Consider the following 19,489-nt stretch of genomic DNA (forward strand, 5'->3'; position numbering starts at 1 on the left):
CCTAAAACTTCCTTTCCCCACCTTTTGTCTCTACTGACTACTCCAGGATAGTGAGTCTGCTGCAACGCCCCTGGCGTTTTATTGCTGTGCCGTGTCTCGTCTGTTTGGTGTAGTCTTTTTCGTTTAGACGTCGCCGCCAAAATTGCGTGTGTTCTCAGAGCTGTCTGCTTTGCAGTTTGTCGTCTTTACGACAGGAACGGCTCTGATGGAGGGGGGGGGGGGGGGGATGAGCCGCGCCACAGCCCAGGGCGACAGGTTTTTTGGCGTAGCACGTCTTCCATTTTAATATTGTTCCAAAAGGACGAGACAATGAAAATTATATACAGACGAAAAAGTGTGAGAATTGGTTGTAAATACAAGTCATTCGTAAAATCTAGTGTATTATTAGAAATTGTTTGCTGTATTGTGAAACAGATGACCAAGGAAACGCTGAATTCCTCGCCTTGGTTGCGTATTTCAAAATAGCAAAGATCGCAACTGGCAGTGTTGGCAACTTTGTTTCTACCATGCTCCTTCACAACACTTGAAATGTACGTACGTCACCTGGGTAGACACCACAGAAGCGGGAAACTTCGAAAGAAATAAATGTAGATAAATGCCAGCATATGATGGCCAAATGTTTCCTTAAATACCTATAGGGCTACAACTTTGTAATAAATAGAGAAAGAGTAAGTCAACTATGCACAGCCCATCAATGCCATAGTCATTTGAACCCAGACGTTGGGATTAAGGGGGTTTGTCACGTGGAAAGACCTATGCTATCCTCCCCTACCTCATTCTCATTTGGATCTGTCATTTCTCTTCTCCTCCTCCTCCTCCTCGCGGTCGTCTAATTTATTTATTTTTGTTTGCTTTGTAACTTTTCTTTAAGTTTCCTCTCATTCCCTTTTCTTCCTCGGTGTTGAAGCCGTAGTGAATGCATGTTAATGTTTAAGATAATACGGAAACAGTAAAACCTTATTTTGGAGCTGAAGCAACTAAGATGCACGAACTGTTTATCCAGTTTCGCAGCATTTCACACTTTTTGCTCTCCAACAACTTCATCTATCATATACCAGTTACATTTCTCTGCAATAAACGAAGATGCTTTCAAAACCGCTTGTTTGGAGCCAAAAATCATAGTCGTGGCATGGTGGAAATGATGCCTTATCAATATTCGAGCACAGACATTGTTTCTTAACCACTACGGTCATAGGCATTACGATTAATGCACTTTTTTCAACAAATACAGCATTTGTCTGTCACTCGCTGTCCTGTAACGATCCACTTCGTACAGCAGAAGCGAAGACGATAACGTCGACAACGCAGTACCCAGGTTAGCTGTGTTGGCTGCTACAGGTATGGTGCTGCACACTTCCCTTTTCTCAGGGAACGTGAAAAAGTGAACAGATTTACTTATATATTCTGTAAGTGACATAACTTAATTTTGGAGTTATTACTCAAAATGTATTACACTGCAAACGTTACAATACTCCTTCACTGGCTAGTCCCTCATACCTAGCCTAACTCTGTTCTAGAAGACGTATTCACGTCAGAAGGACTTATGGAGCCATTCCTGCTTTAAAGATGAAAGAGACGCTTTGAGGGACTATCCATTTTAAGCAAATGCCAAAATATAGTGGCAAAATATAGGAACAAGCAATGATAACAGAGTTTATCAACATCCACAGCAGAACTGGTAGTGGAAGTTCTTGTCAAAATGGTGTAGTACATCATTTACACTGAGAACAAAGTGCTACGCAAACATTTCAGAACATGTACAATAATTTGCTCAAGAAAATATAAACTTGCAAAGTGCGAACACATCAGACAATATCTAGGACGCAATGAATAGCATACTTTTGTAATTTATCCTTTCGGGATTGTTTTCTTGCGAAGTGCCAAATAACACCAAACTTATTTTTCTCGTCAAATTATTCTGACATTTTCATTATTGAAATAATTTTCACTAAAACATGTTTATCTATTTACGTTCTTATTTATGGACAGTGTAGGCTTTTTGTCTGTAAAACGTACACACATTTTTGGTTTCAAACCTCTCGTTAATCGTGTAAGAGAAAACTAGTGTGTCACGAAAACAAAGCGAACAACACTATAATGACTATGGAGACAAGAAAGCATAAAATCCATTTCTTGTGTAAAATGGAACAGATTTGACAAACCACGGTCTTAAATCCGTCTACAACGTGTCTCTTCCAGTCGTAAACTCTGCAAGTCATAATACTTTGCTAGACGTTACGGTCACTTCCGTAGAAGTGCAGGTTCATTTACGGAACACAAAAAAAAGTGATTAAATCGCGCCCGACCTCCCGAATTGTCGTTTTCCGCGTTTTTCCTGAAATCGGTTGATGGGAATGTCAGAATGGTTCGTTTTAAAAGGACACGAGCGATTTCGTTTCCCATCCCGCTATCACGGCTTTTGCGTCGCCAACGGCCGCGACGCCCATAGTAAAGTAAACGACAGTCGTGCACACTTGTGAAAATTGTGGGACGTCATAGAAGAAAGAGACTCCCACATTTCAGAAGTTGTCAGTGGTGCCATATATTTAGTACGTTTGTTTTGCCCTCTGTGACAAGCTGTTGCTGCGAATCTGCCATGTATCATTTGTTGAGTGCAACAATACAACCAGACCGCCGTGAGCGGAATTATTAACCTGCGCCAATAGCTGCAGCTGCAGTAATAGATCTGAACAGGTCGAACGTCCCGGAGAGAAAACGCGCAACTGCAGGCAATAAGTGGACCACTCTTTGCTCGCTATAGTCGAGAACGAGCAGGGAGTGAGTGCGATACGCCAATTTGTAATGCCTGTGCGTACGGCCGTTTAGTCCCCGCGTCGCCGCTGCCGTTCAGTTCTCACGAAAGCGATCTGCGGCTTGGGGCCTGGTAACATCCACGTGGGACAGCTATTACGTTTTTACGCGCAGCTGCCACCGCCCTGTGTCTACACAGCTCGCTATTAAACGTCGGCCTTGCCCTGCCCCCCCCCCCTCCCCACCTCCCCTCCACCGGCACCCAGATCTTCTCCGTGGTAGGGGAAGATAGCACAGGGAGAGGGGGACGGGGGGAGGAAGCAACAAATCACAACCCGCGCTCTTTTAAGTGTTTCCATCCACAGCCAGCCACAAGAAAGGCGCAGCGCTCAATTTGTACCGGTATTAATTTCCAAAGACGTTTTGCCCGAAACGCCAAAAGAGGAGGGCGCCACTCGGTCCTCTCTTTCGTTTTCCGTTCTTTTTTCTGCCCCCTTCCTCCGCCGCTCCCCGCCTTCCCCTTGCGTGGTCGCCATCCATTTGCCTTGACTTATGGTTGCTCCCGGCCGGACTGGCCTCGTCTGCAGGGCGGCCAATTTTGCCCACAAACATTTCACTCGGAACAAACGTAGGCAGTACAGAGGAAACCAACAGGGGTGACCACGAGAGGGGGGCGCGGTGGGGGGAGGTTGGAGAGGAAGACAGAATTCTACGAGCACAAAAACCGGCACTAAGGCCGGTGGGGCTCCCTTTTACAAGCAATTATTCAGTTCCATTTTATTGCGTCATTAAGCGAGGCTTGCGTGTACGCGGGTATGTGCGCGGCATATGTGCGGGGTTTTTGCGGCGCACAGGTTGCCCGCCCTGGCCGTTGCATCCCCCCTGAATGAGTTTTTCAGCGCCTCCGCGGGACTGCCCGCCACCTTGAACTGCTATTTGCTCGCCATTGTCTGCCGCACGCTCTCGGCTAATTAAAATTCTACCTCCGGCTCGACGGCAGCGGGGAGCAGGGAGCACGATTCCGCTCAAAAATAAAAGTTACGCCGATTAATTACTACGAAAGCCCTCTCTTTTTTTCTTTCCTTACTGTACCTTCACAAGGGAACTTTTTTTCCCTCTCTGGCGTCCCCGGCTCGTTTTCTTTGCTACCCGAGCTCAGCTTTAAGTGAAATACGACGTCGAGCTTTAATAATATCGTAATGCAGGTGTAATAACACATTTAATGAAAACGTCTACTGCCGTGGAGCATGCTGGGCCATCCTGGCAGACGTTTGCCTTCAGTAATTACGCGTTTTTGCCTTCTGCGACGACAGAAACTTTCCCGCACTTAGATCGCGGGTGGCATCGCCGTCACTTCCCTCCGCATGTAATTAATTGCTAACAGCGAAAGACGTCTACTGTGCGGAACCCGCAGAGTGGGCTGGCTGTCGAAGTTTATTTGGCGGATGCAGCTATTAGTGTTCGAAGGCGCTCAGAAGCAAACGACGAAAAAATACAGTTACCGTTCTCGCCTAATTAAACCTACACGGTGAAGCTGTTTCGGTTTAGTCTCGTCGGAGTGTTTGTACACGGAGCACTAGGTCTGTGAGATGATGCATGGAGAGGGTATTTAGCTCCTGAACTGACGAGTTACTTTCTAGCAAACTGCGTGTATATGGGACATCGACTGGATTAGTTTTAAAAGGTTACAAAACGAACCCATCTATTGAAAATGTTGTCACAGCCGACGTTCCCCAGCGAAATGTGACAGATCCTTTGCTTTTCTTGAATCTACATAAATAATTTGTATTGCAGTTTACCAGCTCTCTAAGATTGTCGTAGTTTACCTTTTAGTAAAGTCAACAAAACCAAAGCGAACTACAAAATTACTTTGACGAGATATCTGAATGGTGCAAAGAATAGCCTTTGACCCTGAACCGTAGAAGTTGTGTAGTCATCCATGTACGTAGCTAGAAAATTCCTCTTACATGATAAATGACACAAATTTGCGTAGTGTCGATCCATTTAAATATCTAGTGATACTACCTAGCAACAACTTAAGCTGAAGTAGTCACGTATAAAATGTTGTAGAGAACTAAGGACAGAGATTTGATAGCAGAAAGCTTAAAATCTGCATCACATCTTCTAAATAAACTGTTCTTCTAGAGTATTTCTGCTCATTAGGAGATACTTGTCAGAGAGGAAATGAACGCGAAAGAAGGGCTGTTCGTTTCGTGTTATCACGATAATAGGGAGAAAGTGTCATGGACGTGATAAACGGGCTAGGGTGACGTTTATTAAAAGAAAGCAATCTCTTATTGCAGTAAAATATTTTTTTATTTATTTATTTTTTACAAAATTTTAATTGGCAAATTTCTCCTGCAAAGGTCAAAGGTCAAAATATATGTCTCACTTGAAGGACGAATGACTGTCGCGATGAAGTGAAGAGGGATCAGAGCACGCAAGGAAAAGTCTGCGTCTTCATTTTTCCCACCCGGTGCTCGATAGTGGGAAGTTAGAGATCTTGGAAGTCTTGATAGTATGTGTTTTACACATGGTGTAAGACGACATAGAAGTCGAGTAGTTGGAATTTTTGTAAATCTGAAATCGATCTTATGTCACAAACCTTCGCAGAACGGTCGCGAATCTCTTTAACGTACAACGCTATTTTTATTTCTTTATCTATAAGAATCCATATCTTACTTCTCGTATGGCTCTGAACAGTACTGCAGAGAAGCAGGGTCTGTACCCCCGCTTCAGGCTTTCTGAATGAGTCTGTTTTGTCAAGGCATTTCTGACGAATTTGGTGATAGCTACTTCAACTACAGCGCCACCTTTGCGCGTCATTATCCTGTGTTATGCAACCACGTACCCGGGCCTGGAAAATCCGATGATGGTTCTGTATGTTCCGAGAGTCCTCTGGGAGCAGAATCAAGTGTTTCCTTAAGAAGTGGGACAGGATCAGAGTCTACCAGTAAGCCGCTGCAGCTGGTCTGAAAGTGTCTTTAAATGCCCGAGAAAGGGCTTGTTGAGAGCAGGTAAGGGCCACACACATGAGCGTTTCTCTTGTGTAATTCCAGGTGTCCCCCCTTGAGGGGGGGGACTTTCTCCTCATTTCTCTCTCTCTCTCTCTCTCTCTCTCTCTCTCTCACACACACACACACACACACACAAAGCACGAGGGGGAGGGAGGGAGGGAGAGAGAGAGAGAGAGAGAGAGAGAGAGAGACTACTCCACCGCTCCGTTTCGACGTAAAAGGCAAGACAGCGTTTCGAGTATGTGCGACCGTCGCCGTCAGCTGTGGCACTTTGCTGCGGGCAGGTGCCGGTGCTCGCTGGCTATCGATTAGCGCGTCGATAGAATTTGTTTCTCGACCTGCGGCCGCGGCCGCGGCAGGAATGCGCCCCTCTTCGTCTTGGGCTCGGTAGGAATGCACCCCTGACGGTTCTCACTCGGCGGAGCGAGGCGACACTTTCGATACTACGTGCTGGAGGAGGAGGATATTAGTGTTTAACGTCCCGTCGACAACGAGGTCATTAGAGACGGAGCGCAAGCTCGGGTGAGGGAAGGATAGGGAAGGAAATCGGCCGTGCCCTTTCAAAGGAACCATCCCGGCATTTCCCTCAAGCGATTTAGGGAAATCACGGAAAACCTAAATCAGGATGGCCGGAGACGGGATTGAACCGTAGTCCTCCCGCATGCGAGTCCAGCGTGCTAACCACTGCGCCACCTCGCTCGGTTACGTGCTGGAAACTGCGCGACTAGACACACGAACTCCCTACTTCACTGTTTTCGTGCGACTCCTAACTAATGGACGAGCGAACTACGCTGGGTCCACACGGCTGTCGCCATGCACACGAGGTGTGAACACCCCCGTTCTGATTGACTGCCCAGTCAGAATCAGGAACAACTGTTAGATATCAGTCAACCCATGTCTACCCCATTCCAAGGACCGGTTTAAGGCCCAAACCACACAAGCAGCCGCTTGCGGCGCTAGAATAGTTGTAGTGCAAAATCTGTAGCGAAAACTAACGCAGGGATAAGAATATACCAAACATGGATACGTGAAGCAGCTGTTTTCGAGACAGTCACCAATATGCGGTTATTGACTTTGGTATTTATTACTGTCCAAATTAGTGTAATATAATTGAAACTTTTCGACTGCAGTTTCACTCAATCCTACGTTAACATGTGCAGTTAGCAACTATCGTGACTTTATTCACAAAGTATTGCTGTCTCGTATCACACACGAAGTTATGGTTTTCTTATCAGTTCCACACGTAGAAATTTGGCTATGTTTATCGATCCTAGATACTTTCATGTCAAAACTTCTAAAATTTAACTACTTATTGGTGAATTTTCTTCATATCTGACATGCAAATTACACAGTTAAATAGTATCTTATGCCTAAAACTTAAATGTAAAATTAGATTTTTTGTCTTATTATACTAGTTTTTTTCTTTACACTGAAAAGTGAAATAACTTGTACAATATATATTGATAAGTTCCATTTCTAAACTGAAAGGAAATAGAAAATTTCATATTTTCGTCCTTTCAACTCAACTGAAGGATGAAGTGGAGGTGAAGGAGGAGTTGAAGGTGTGCTGTGGTTTAATTTCCTGACAGACAATCTGCTCACGTTTATCATCATGGATAACGGAATTCAGGCAGAGCAAATATAAAAATCTTGTTATATTTAGGTTTAAAAAACTAAGAACGGGAATCAATTAGCAGTTAATTCGTATACGTTCTTGGGGATTTGAATTGTAATTGAATTTGATGTTTGATGGAATATGTTTACGGTGCGGTTTTGAAGCCACTCGGAAAAGACAGGAAGAGGTTGACAGCATAAATGATCAACTAAATGAAGAGGAAAGAAATGTGTTGAGAACGGACAGGAGAGAGAGAGGGAGAGGGGGATGGGGAGGAAGAGAGAGAGAGAGAGAGGGGGGAGGGGGAGATGGGGGGAGAGAGGGGGCGGGGGAGAGAGGGGGCGGGGGAGAGAGGGGGCGGGGGAGAGGGGGGGCGGGGGAGAGGGGGCGCGAGGGAGCGGGGTGGCGTGGGAGAGGGGGCGGGGGAGAGGGCGGGGGAGCGGGAGGGAGAGCGGGAGGGGGAGCGGGAGGGAGGGAGAGAGAGAGAGAGAGAGAGAGAGAGTTGGTTAACTCACCGCTCGGCCCGCCTCATTGTTGTGAAGATTCATCTTCTCCCGGAGGGAGCGTCCGCGCTCGCCCGTGTCGACGAACTCGCGGGAGAACTTGAAGCCGTAGTCGATGTTGTCGGAGCAGCCGCCCCACTCCCAGTCGGCCGCCGCCTGCGCCGCGGTGCGGCCCCCGGTCGCCGCCACGCCCGTCCCCGCAGGCGCTGCCGACAGCAGCCCACCCGCTCCTGGAACAACCACAACAATACCGCTCACCTGACATCTCTGGACATCCGAAAACTCCTCATATCTTACTGGAATATCGTCTCCTGTGCGAGAAGTGTGTTGCTGCTCTTTCATGTCACTGGCACAAGTGCGGTTTTAAGTAACAATCACTAGAGCTGTGTCATGCATTAAAATCAGGACAGGATAGATCTAAGTCAGAATTGATGGGGGAAAAGTTCATAGTAGCATACGTATCAGACGGAAGATTTGCGTTGCAATTAGAAGGAGGCTGAAGCTTCTTATGTTGGAATATATTGCCCGAGTACTTTGTAGCTGTCACTCAAATACAGGTGCACAGTTACACACTTAATGCCACTGCATCGGCAACCAACGTCGGCAAATATTTTTGTATATCTGTTGGGATATAGTGCACCAACAAAATTTTTGTACAAACAGTGAATCATATGGATACAAAATTTGATTGAAATTGATCCAAGCGTTCCTGAATTAATTTGCTATGTCACTATCTTTTCATTTCCAGCCCTAAGGGTGGCAGTTGGTTCTGACCCAACAGAAACTTTCACAGATGTGCGCAACAAGTCACCAATGTTTCATCGCCATCGCATGAATGGTATAGGAACACACAGAAGACGAACACACAAATATTCGTTTTTTTAATAGAATATAAAATATACATTGTAGAGGTTAGCGTCCAAAACCTGACTACCCCCCTAAAGTTGGCCCCATGGTTCTTAGTTGTGCATTCTCTTAAGCTCTAGCGGAAGCAATACATGTAGTAGCTCAGGCTTGCACCACTCCGGCGCGGACTGCTGCTTCACTCGTTATTTATGTTTGGCAGTAGGCTACATGTTTTGACAATGGAAAATTTTTTTCTGCCTTTTACTACATTTTCCGTTATGGCAGATAAGCCATTCAACATGTGTCTGTTCTTGATTAATAAGTTTCAAATGTTAGTGTTAATGACTAAACGGTTTCATTCAGATATATGGTTAACAAAATATATGCTATAGTTGCTTGAACCAGACCCCTTACTTAATGTTTCAAAACTCTCGTATTAGTACACACTTTTATTCTTTTGGAATTCTAGTGCAGTTTCGAAGAGGATAATGGCGAAGGTTGATTAAAGAAAGTGGAGTGCTTCTAAAGTGACTAAAGCTATTGAAGCAGTTCATGAAAATCAAGTGAGTTGGAAGGAGGTCAGTAAGCAGTTTAATGATCCAGAAATAACCCTTACGAGGCTGTCCAGCATGAAGTGCGGTACACCAGAGGAAGCAGCAAAAAACAAAACAGGCGGACCTACAGTTCGAGTAAAGATTTCGAAGAAGATCTTGTATAGTACTGTCTTGCTATGGAAGTTTCTGTCTTTGGGTTTACTCGTAAGGAATTGTGAATAATGGCATTACAGTTGTCAGAGGGGAATAACAGTGAATACCAGTTCAAAGGCGAAACTACTGGTGAAAATTGGGTTAACGTTCTCGTTAAACGTCACAAAACCAAACTGTCAGAATGAAAACCTACAGGAACATCGTATGGCAGAGCTATTGGATTAAGCAAAGGAATCATAGACACATTCTTTAACTTTCTGAAAGATGCAATATTAAACCTACTTTGAAACTACAAGATGTTTTCTCTTATTTAATACCTTTGTCCAATTTTGTTTAGTGCTTTTTGCTTATTTTTAAAAGGGGTCCGATTTAATTAAGGCTTCTAAGAGTAAAACGTAAGTGGTGCATAACATTATATTAAAATTATGATACGGTTTTGAAACATGTAAGAGGTCCATGGTTAAGGAATTTGTTGCTAGCGCACTCGAGCAGATGTAATTTCGATGGATTGCTCACGCGCTGCCTGCGATATGTAAGCTATAAGAGAATCTCAGACCAGGGAGCAGTGTTGTGCGCAGTAAGAGCAGTGTCTGTAGCAGTAGGAGTAAGTAGTAGCTAGCAGTCGTGTGTGTGGAGTTGGCTGGGCCGGTCTTGGGGAGCGATGGCGGAGCCTGAGCATTGTAGTATAAGGTAAAAGCACCCTCGCGCATATGTACTATTGTTGTATCAAGTCCCATGTGAAATGTTTTAAAAATCTCTTAATAATAATCTTTCTCATAAAAAATTAACTTTTGACAATTATTGATCTCAATTTTAAGAATTTACTAATTTCTCCAATCCATGGTCATTCTGATAATTGTAAAGAAAAATCAGTTGTTTCTTTTATACATGACAAATCTATCGGCCAGCATTGCACAGGGCTGTGCCAGAAAAGTTTAGTTTCATATAGGAGCAGATATATACGCGTTATCCGGCGACTTTATTGAGGTAAGAATTTTCAATTTATTCAGTATGATCTTTCAGGGCCATGACGCAGTACTGCTGACGTCTAAAATTTACCAGTTTTAATTCACAGTCAATTATTGAAAGGTTATAAGTGAGCCACAATTTTATTGAGAGATTACTCACATTTTATTATTGATAGGTTACGCAATTTTTTTTTATTGGGAGGTTACGCTGGATGTGAATGCAATATATGACTATTTTCATCTGTTGGAAGGTTACATTGAATGTGAATGAAATAAATAATTATATTGTTTTTACTGTTGGGAGGTTACGGAATTTTTATCTGTTGGGAGGTTACAAACAATTTTCTATTATTTTCTGTTTTTAAAAAATCAAAAGCAAAGCGGGGTGAGGGGAGGGGGGTGTCCGGCTTTGGACACTTCCCTCTGTTAGCTTTTTTCCTTCGGAGAAGTATTGGCGGCTCGGCTCCTTACCTGCAGCGGCGGCGGTGGCGGTGGCGGGCAGAGGGTGCTTGGCGTGGGCGTGGGCGCGGTGCGCGTAGCTGTGGTCGCACGAGCAGGCCGACACGCTGCCCTCGGAGCAGGCGCGCGCTATCGCGTGCGTCACGCCGGCGCTCGTGATGGCGTAGATGAACGCCGTCTCCCGGCAGCCTGCAACACGGCCCACACCGCGTAACGGGCCTCCTCATTATGTGCTCGCAGCTCTAACAACTCAGCGCTACTACTACTATGAAGCAGTGTCTGCATCACAAAGGGAAAACTTCATATTCACTGTTTCGTAAGCTACTCTCTACAATGTATAAACTTACGTTCAAAGTCTAACACAGCACCAGTTACCAAGACTATATTCATGTAGCATTTGAGAATGAAACCACTTTATGTTAGCGACTTCCAACGACCTTCAACACAATTTCAAACTTTTTCTAAATTTCTTTTTCTCGCACGTAATGGCTTTACATGCTCTGTTCTAAATACACCACTGGCCATTAAAATTGGTACACCAAGAAGAAATGCAGATGATAAACGGGTATTCATTGGACAAATATATTATAATATAACTGACATGTGATTACATTTTCGCGCAAATTGGGTGCATAGATCCTGAGAAATCAGTAGCCAGGACAACCACCTCTGGCCGTAATAACGGCCTTGATACGCCTGGGCATTGAGTCAAACTGAGCTTGGATGGCGTGTACAGGTACAGCTGCCCATGCAGCTTCAACACGATACCACAGATCATCATGAGTAGTGACTGGCGTATTGTGACGAGCCAGTTGATCGGCCACCATTGACCAATTGACCAGACGTATTCAGTTGGTGAGAGATCTGGAGAATGTGCTGGCCAGGGCAGCAGTCGAACATTTTCTGTATCCATAAAGGCCCGTACCTTAAATAAAACAGCAAATTGGGAAGGTGTATTTGGTATACACACACGTATGCGCGCACACACAAACTATATATATATATATATATATATATATATATATATATATATATGCGCAGAGTGGATATTTGTGTGTATGAGCACGATCACTTACCAGACTCCTTGATTGATGTCATCCAAATCTGGCACAGAAACAACAGGCCTTTTGAGTATCAGCACTGTGGGGTTTATAAGCTCCTAGCTCCTGTAGGACCAAAGATATGGGCAAAAACGATATACAGAGAAGCCTTACTTGAAACGCCAGAACGCATTCAGCAATTGGTAAATAGTAACTAACATGGAGACGCGTTTTGTATACTCCCAAGCTTTTTCGTCTTTACATTGTCGAAGCCTTTCTCTAGGTCCACAAATGCTAGGAATGTATCCTCAGTTTTCTTGTATGTTCCTTACATTAGTAATCGGAATGTCAGAACTCCTTTTCCACTACTATTTCCCGTTCTGTAACCAAACTTACCTCCACCCAGTAAGCATTCATCCTTCATTTCTGTCCTTCTGTTTATTATTACTGGCAGCACGTGAAAAGCGTGATTTGGCAAATTGATGTCCCGATAGCATTCAAATTCATCAATACATACTTTTTTTTGCAAATGGTGATACTAACGAAAAACGAAGAATCTTGACTACCTTTATATAAGCATTCTGTATATACGCGGAAGAATCTGAAGGTGACGATCATTTTGGTTTTCGGAAAGGTAAGGGCACGACAGAGGCCGTTCCGACGTTGCGATTGTTGATGGAAGCAAGACTTAAGAAAAATCAAAACACGTTCATAGAATTTGTCAACCTCGAGGAAGCTTTCGGCAATTCAATACGGTACAAGATGCGAAATTCTCAGAAAAATAGAGTGAGGTATAGGAAAAGACAGATAATACACAATATATACAAGAACCAAGAAGGGAAAATAAGTATAACGAAGTGCTCAGAGTAAAAATGGTTTAAGGCAGGTATATAGTTGTTCGACCGTACTGTTCAACGCTTCTACTCAGGAGCAGTGACAGAAATAAAAGAAAGCTTAAAGAGCGGGATTAAAATTCAGGGCAAAAGTATTTGCTGACATTGCCATCTTCAGTGAAAGTTAGGAAGGATTGCAAGACATGTGAAATGGAATGGACAGTCTTACAGGCACACACTACAGGCTAAGAGTAAACTGGAAAGGAAAACGAAAGCGTTGAGGAGTGGCAGAAAGGAGACGGCCAATAAACTTAAAACCAAAATAAGGGACCACGAAGTAGACAAAATGGGGGAATTCTGCTACCATGGAAGCAAAATAATACGTGCGCAATGGAGCAAGAAGAAAGGAGGACACCACAAGCAGATCAGCACTGGCCATTACAGGTTAAAACATGTCTGTTAGTATCGAACATCAGCCTTAATCTAAGAAAGAAATCTTTGGAGCACAGCAGTGTATTGGAGTCTATCGTGGTCTGTGGAAAAACTAGGAAATAAGAGAATCGAAGCGACTGAATGTGGAGCTGTTGAAGAACGCTGAAAATTAGGTTGACTCTTGGAGTAAAGAATGAGGTGGTTCTCGGCAGAATCTGTGAAGAAAGGAACATACGGAAAACACTGATAAGGAGACAACTGTTTAGGGATCAGGTGATAGTGAAAGGGTACAGTACCGCCCGACATTGAAAATAGGTACAACATTCTTCGTTATTCTTGTCATAACAACATATTTTTTTGCAATAATAACTCAATTTCACTTAATACACCGAAGCCGGATACCAGTGTAGGAAAGAATGACAATTTATTTATTTAATTGATCACATGTGCACTCCCACAAAATAAATCCCTACACCAATTTGGTGAGATCTGCGAAATGAATGAATGTATGGTCGTCAGCTAACCACAGATAGTGAATGTGCAACATATGATCATCTTTGAGACGAGCCTTTGGTCACCTTTGGTGGAACCAAAGAGATGAAATTTACCTGAACTTTGAGCGCCTGAAATGTGGCTGACCAATACGGTAACATGGTGCGCCCCCACCTCGATGGAGGTTCGAGCTGACCTGAAGAACGGCCATGTTTCAGCACTCTGCCGCTGAATCTAGTGTTGGTAAGACCTGTCTTAGGTGTGCTCCGTAAAGACAAAAGAGTGGAGACATGGTATGCATGTGAAATACTTAAGAGTAGTTTGGAATAATAATTTCTCTATTTCAGGAACTTTTGTGGGGAGAATTAAATGTCAGGCAGGTAATATTAAGGGGATCGTAGTAAACTTCGGAAGTGACCAACGGTCACAATGAAACCACGTGTAGCTGTAAGTTGAAATACTTCCGATTGCTTAAGTTAAGCTGAATTACTAGCGTGTGTACTATAAGTTGGAAATATTTAAGAAATGGCTTGTGCAGGACTTAGAGACGAGTACTTCCACGTGGTGAGTACTGTGTCTCAGTCTGTGTGTGAGACAGATGATAGAGAGAAGTACTCGTCCATGGCATCATTTGAGGACTCGCGTGTGTGATGAATATGTTCTTAATATTACTTTGCGTGTTACGCTTGATTCAAACTATAATACTCTGAGAGAGAAGCAAGGTGACTCAGCCGTCTATCCAGCAACGCCACTTGGCTTGCATTGCACAGGAAGACGTGCATATATCCTCCCGAGTTCATAGTAGGAAAGAAAAGTTACGAATAGGGGCAGTGTCGTGTGAAACTGGGATGAATACTAATTGAAGTGGGAAAGCTGAAAGTGATGTGATTATAATGTTGTGACTATTCCTTGTGTTGTATTCCATGTTGCAGTGTGGTGTATGTCATGTAATTTAAGTATGTGTGGTTTGCATGGGAGAGTAGCAAGGTAGTTTCAGAGGTAGTGGGTTATGCATGTTCCTTTTGTACCGCTCGGTCTGGAGGAAAGTTTCGTGATGATTGTTGTGAGAGTCGAAGTGTGAGATATAGCAAAAGATCCACCATCCTATCCAGAAAGTGCACTGTAGCATTAAGTAATTACGAGACCATAAGATAGAGAATCACCAATGTAAAGCCATGCCCAGTGGGCGGAATTTCTCATGTGTTATTGTTGTAGGTTATAGAATTTATCGGAATAAATAAGATAGTGAAAAGAAAAAGATTGGTGGCCTTTTCCTTCGAATTGTAAGTTGTCATGATATCCAGAATTTATAATGTGTGCGCCATTCATATTCAGTGCGATGGCCACGTGTTGATAAAAGCCGTTAAATAAGAAAGAAAATGTGGTATTGCCTGTGCGTAGTGAACAGTCAGTGTTGTGTAAATTACTAATAGTCAGATGTGCGTTTCCGTTGCGTAATATTCAAACAGGAGAATAACTTGTAACTTAATTGGGAGTACTAGAGTTCACGTTACTCGATAAATAAGAATGGGCCCACTCACATGGCAGACCACTCATCTTGCAGGCCTGACTGCTTGATGCCACAGTATGAGCAAGGCATGTGGGTGCCTCTCAATAGCTTCCGTAATACTAGACACGTGGGTACTCAAAAACAGGACAGGACGAGTAGTACGATTGTCAAAAGTACTAACAGGAAGCACGGAGAAAAGGGAGGCTTCTGCTTGGATTCTTAGACGGCAGAGTTAGTGGTGACCTGCGGCCGCCGTCCTGAATAAAGACTTTTCGTCACTGAGACCTCTCCCCCCTTTGCCTGCGCAGCTTAATGACTGCCTTTGATCATGGGCTGCATGACCAGTGGCCGGCTTACAATGGGTGCCCCTGGCGCGCGCGTAATCACCAGTCCCCAGTAGAGGCGATGAGAGTGGAGCGCAGCAGTGGCAAGTACCCAACCAGCCGTCTTGACACACAACTCGCCGCTAAACAGCAGCGCGCGCCCTCGCCCAGTGCAGAGACAATGGCCCTTTGGAGGGCCGGTCAAAGGGAAGGGGTAAGTGCAGGGTGCACTCGCGAGATTAGGCGCGCACCACTCGCCCTTCAAAGGGCCGGCGAGCGCCCACCTGAGGAGGGACAGCCGATACGGCGGAAGCGGCCCCGGCCTACAATGTGCCAGGAAACCGCAAACAAACAGACAGGGGGCGTGCCGAAACGTAATCCCGACGCAGCGGGCGCGTCCTGAAATTATAGCCACGCAATACCGCAGCGCCTCCCACTGCTAGTTGCCACGGCACCACCCCTCTCTTCTCACGAGCCTTTTCTCGATACTCGGCGATATTTGATATCGCCAATGCTTATACGGTTCCTCACGAGTGATCCGGCTCCTATGGTACGTCGGGAAACGTTCGTGCAAACGCCGGCGCTAAAGTGTTCCATTTTTCAAATAAACTTATGTGGTTCCAGTGACCTTTTCATGTCTCAAATGTCTATTATGTATATTTTCAGACTGAAGCACGGCTGAAAATTTGTACAAAGGCCAGGATTCGAACCCAGGTCCCCTGCTCATTAGGCAGATGCGTCAACCACTACGCGACCCTGGTAAGTGGCTTTGCACAAATGCACAGACTACCCCAGCACACCACCTTCTTCAATCCAGATTCCCTTCAGAACGCAGACCATCCGGTATTCCTCCTAAATTCGAACAGCATTGCAGAGGCTTTCCAGATGTGTTGGAATAGCCCCTCAGCATCGAACGAAACGGGGATTCTGCCTGAATGGCAGGCATATATGCTTTACTCGAATTAAGACCTTTACAAATTGGTTGGTTGATTTCATTGATGTCATCCGTCCCATCGGAATAGGGAAGGAAGTCGGCCGTTCACTTTTAAAGAGACCATCCAGGCATTTGTCTGAAATTATTTAGGGAAATCACGGAAAACCTAAATCAGGATGCAGGGACACGCGTTTGAACCATCGTCCTCCAGAATCCGAGTCCAGGGTGCTAACCACTGCGCCACCTCGGTAGGTCCTTTACAAGTCTCAAACTCCTATGATTGACGAGAAAGGCATGCTGGGATAGTCTGTGCAGTTGTGAAAAGTCGTTATGCCAGAGTGGCGTTGTGGTCAGTCCATCTGCCTAGTGACCAGGAGACCCAGTTTGGAACCCTGACCTTGGTATAAATTTTCTTGCATCCCTTTAGTCTGCATATATACATCACAGAAGATTGAGAACTGAAAAAGTCTCTGGAAACATATAGTGTCATTTGAATAAAAAACCAATGTCTGAGTTTGAGGTAGGATCCGTTTTTGTTCGACGCTGAAATGTTATTCCAATATAGTCGCAGAGGCTCTGCAATGCTCTTCGAATTTGGGGGGGGAATACCAAGTGGGCTGAAGGAGTGAGTGGGAATTTGGACTGAGAGGGAGGCGTGCTAGAGTCGTTCGTATCGTTGTGCAAAGACACCGTGCCAGTGTGCTCAGTGCATCTGCCTGGTGAACAGGAGACCCGTGTTCGAATCTTGGCCTTGGCACAAATTTTCCTTCATCGATCCAGTCTACATATACGCATCACAGATTTTTTTTATTTTTGTGTGTCCTCCAGCCCACGTTTCCTTTATTAAATATACTACTCAGCAGATCGGAAAGTAAGCTCCGAGAGCGATAATCTTCGGCTCGCCGGTTCAATAAGGAAGTACCACGATACAAATCCAAATGCACTAGGTTAGATTCTCAGGTGGCCTCAGAAAATTTGTCATTTTCTTTCTCTTTACTATCTGGGAGTGAGGTATGAGCCTAAAATGCCATGTCGAGAGTTTTCGGAGGTAACCGAAAAATGTAGGTTGTCCTATTACAACTGGATGGGTAAGTCAGTTCAAAGGTACGAGGAAGGCCAGTGCAATGTCTAGTAAAGTACTGCGCTGTTGAAACTATGCTTCCCGCTGAAGAAGAGTTCAATTTTATATAACTGATCTTATAACATGGTGAGCTTAATTTTGCTAGCCTCCTGAGGAGCACTCATTTAGCAATTGGAGGTCAAGGAAGACTGTCTGACTGATCATGATGCACATTTTCTGACCTTTCCCATGTACATTATAGTAAAGATGCAGGTTAGAGCCGGCCGGGGTGACCGAGCGGTTCTAGGCGCTACAGTCTGGAACCGCACGACCGCTACGGTCGCAGGTTCGAAACCTGCTTCGGACATGTGTGTGTGTGTGTGTGTGTGTGTGATGTCATTAGGTTAGTTAGGTTTAAGTAGTTCTAAGTTCTAGGCGACTGATGACCTCAGAAGTTAAGTCGCATAGTGCTCAGAGCCATTTGAACTTTTTTTTTGTTTTTTTTTTTTTTGTAAGTTAGAGGAACAGCGTCTGATCAAAAGCATCAGGACACTTATTACTGGACATTGTATTGGGAGTTTTCGCCCTTCAGCTTTATATGACTTGAATTCTACTGGAGACACTTTCAGTGAGGTATCTGAATGTCGGAACGATTGGCAGCTCATTATACCTCAACAGGTGAAACCAGAGAAGTAAATGATGTTGCACACTCGAGTATGGAGCGAAGTCGATGTTATAACTCACCTAACTGGATTCATGTCTGGAGCCTGGGCAGGCCAGTCCTTTACAGAAATGTTATTGTCCACAAACCACGGCCTCGCAGATGGTGTTTATGAGAGGGTTCTTTGTCATCCAAACGAAAGTCTTCGTTTCTAAGCTGTTCTAGTGTGCGAAGTCCACAGTGCCCTAAAATGTGTTCATACTCTTCCGCACTTAGCGTTTTCTGGAGCATAATGTGGGAACCATACCCTAACAACGGTAAACACCCTCTACCGTAACACCACCTACTTCGCATTCAGTATCGGCATTTAACATGGCGGCTGGTAATGTTATCGAAGCATTTGCCAAATCCAAATCCTGTCATCGGATTGCCACAGAGTATAACGTGATTCATCTCTCCAAATGAAGAGAGACGGAGGATGATTCAATAAAATCCTTAAGTACAACCCTAAGCGAAGGTGAGCCGTCGTGATGGAACGATGAACATAACCTGAGGTGACAAAATTCATGGAATCCCTCCCAATACCGTATCGGACCTCTTTGTGCCCGGCGTAGTGCAGTAGCTCGATGTAGCATGGACTCTACAATTCTTTGGAAGGCCCCTGCAGAACTGCTAAGCCATGTTGCCTCTATAGATGTCCGTAACTAAATGCGAAAGTGTCCTCAGTGAAGAATTTTGTACACTAATTGTGTACAATAACTAACTTCATGACTACGTCCCATAAAATTTCAGTTAAGACTAATGTCGGGCGTTCTGGGTGGCCAAACCATTTCCTCGACTTATCCGGAAAGCTCTTCAAACCAATCACGAACAACTGCAACCCAGTGACATGGCGCATTCTCATGCATAAAAATTCACGCGTTGTTTAGGGAACATGAAGATGGCCTCCGAAGATAACCATTTCCAGTCAACGATCGGTTCAATTACACCAGAGCACCCAGCCCATTCCATGTAAACACAGACCACGCGGCTATGGAGCCACCACCTTGAACGGTGCCTTGTTGACAACTTCCGTCTACGGCTTCGTGTGGTCTTTGTCACATTCTAACCCTATTAACAGCTCTTATCAACTGAAATCGGGACACATCTGATCAGGCTGCGGTTTGCAAGTCGTCTAGCGTCCAACCGATATACACTCCTGGAAATGGAAAAAAGAACACATTGACACCGGTGTGTGAGACCCACCATACTTGCTCCGGACACTGCGAGAGGGCTGTACAAGCAATGATCACACGCACGGCACAGCGGACACACCAGGAACCGCGGTGTTGGCCGTCG

General features: G+C 44.6%; 1 protein-coding gene across 1 annotated transcript in view; it reads right to left on the reverse strand.

Annotated features, from left to right (window-relative positions):
* The window catches only part of LOC126152618 (protein Wnt-1-like), a 218,193-nt gene that overhangs the window by 12,329 nt on the left and 186,375 nt on the right, over positions 1 to 19,489 (reverse strand). Inside the window, exons 3-4 of the mRNA XM_049916018.1 lie at positions 10,915 to 11,055; positions 7,899 to 8,068 (exon numbers count right to left, since the gene is read on the reverse strand). Coding sequence (XP_049771975.1) covers positions 7,899 to 8,068; positions 10,915 to 11,055 — 311 coding nt within the window. The remainder of the gene's footprint in view (positions 1 to 7,898; positions 8,069 to 10,914; positions 11,056 to 19,489) is intronic.

This window comes from Schistocerca cancellata, chromosome 2 (genome assembly GCF_023864275.1).
Source record: "Schistocerca cancellata isolate TAMUIC-IGC-003103 chromosome 2, iqSchCanc2.1, whole genome shotgun sequence".
NCBI lineage: Eukaryota > Metazoa > Arthropoda > Insecta > Orthoptera > Acrididae > Schistocerca > Schistocerca cancellata.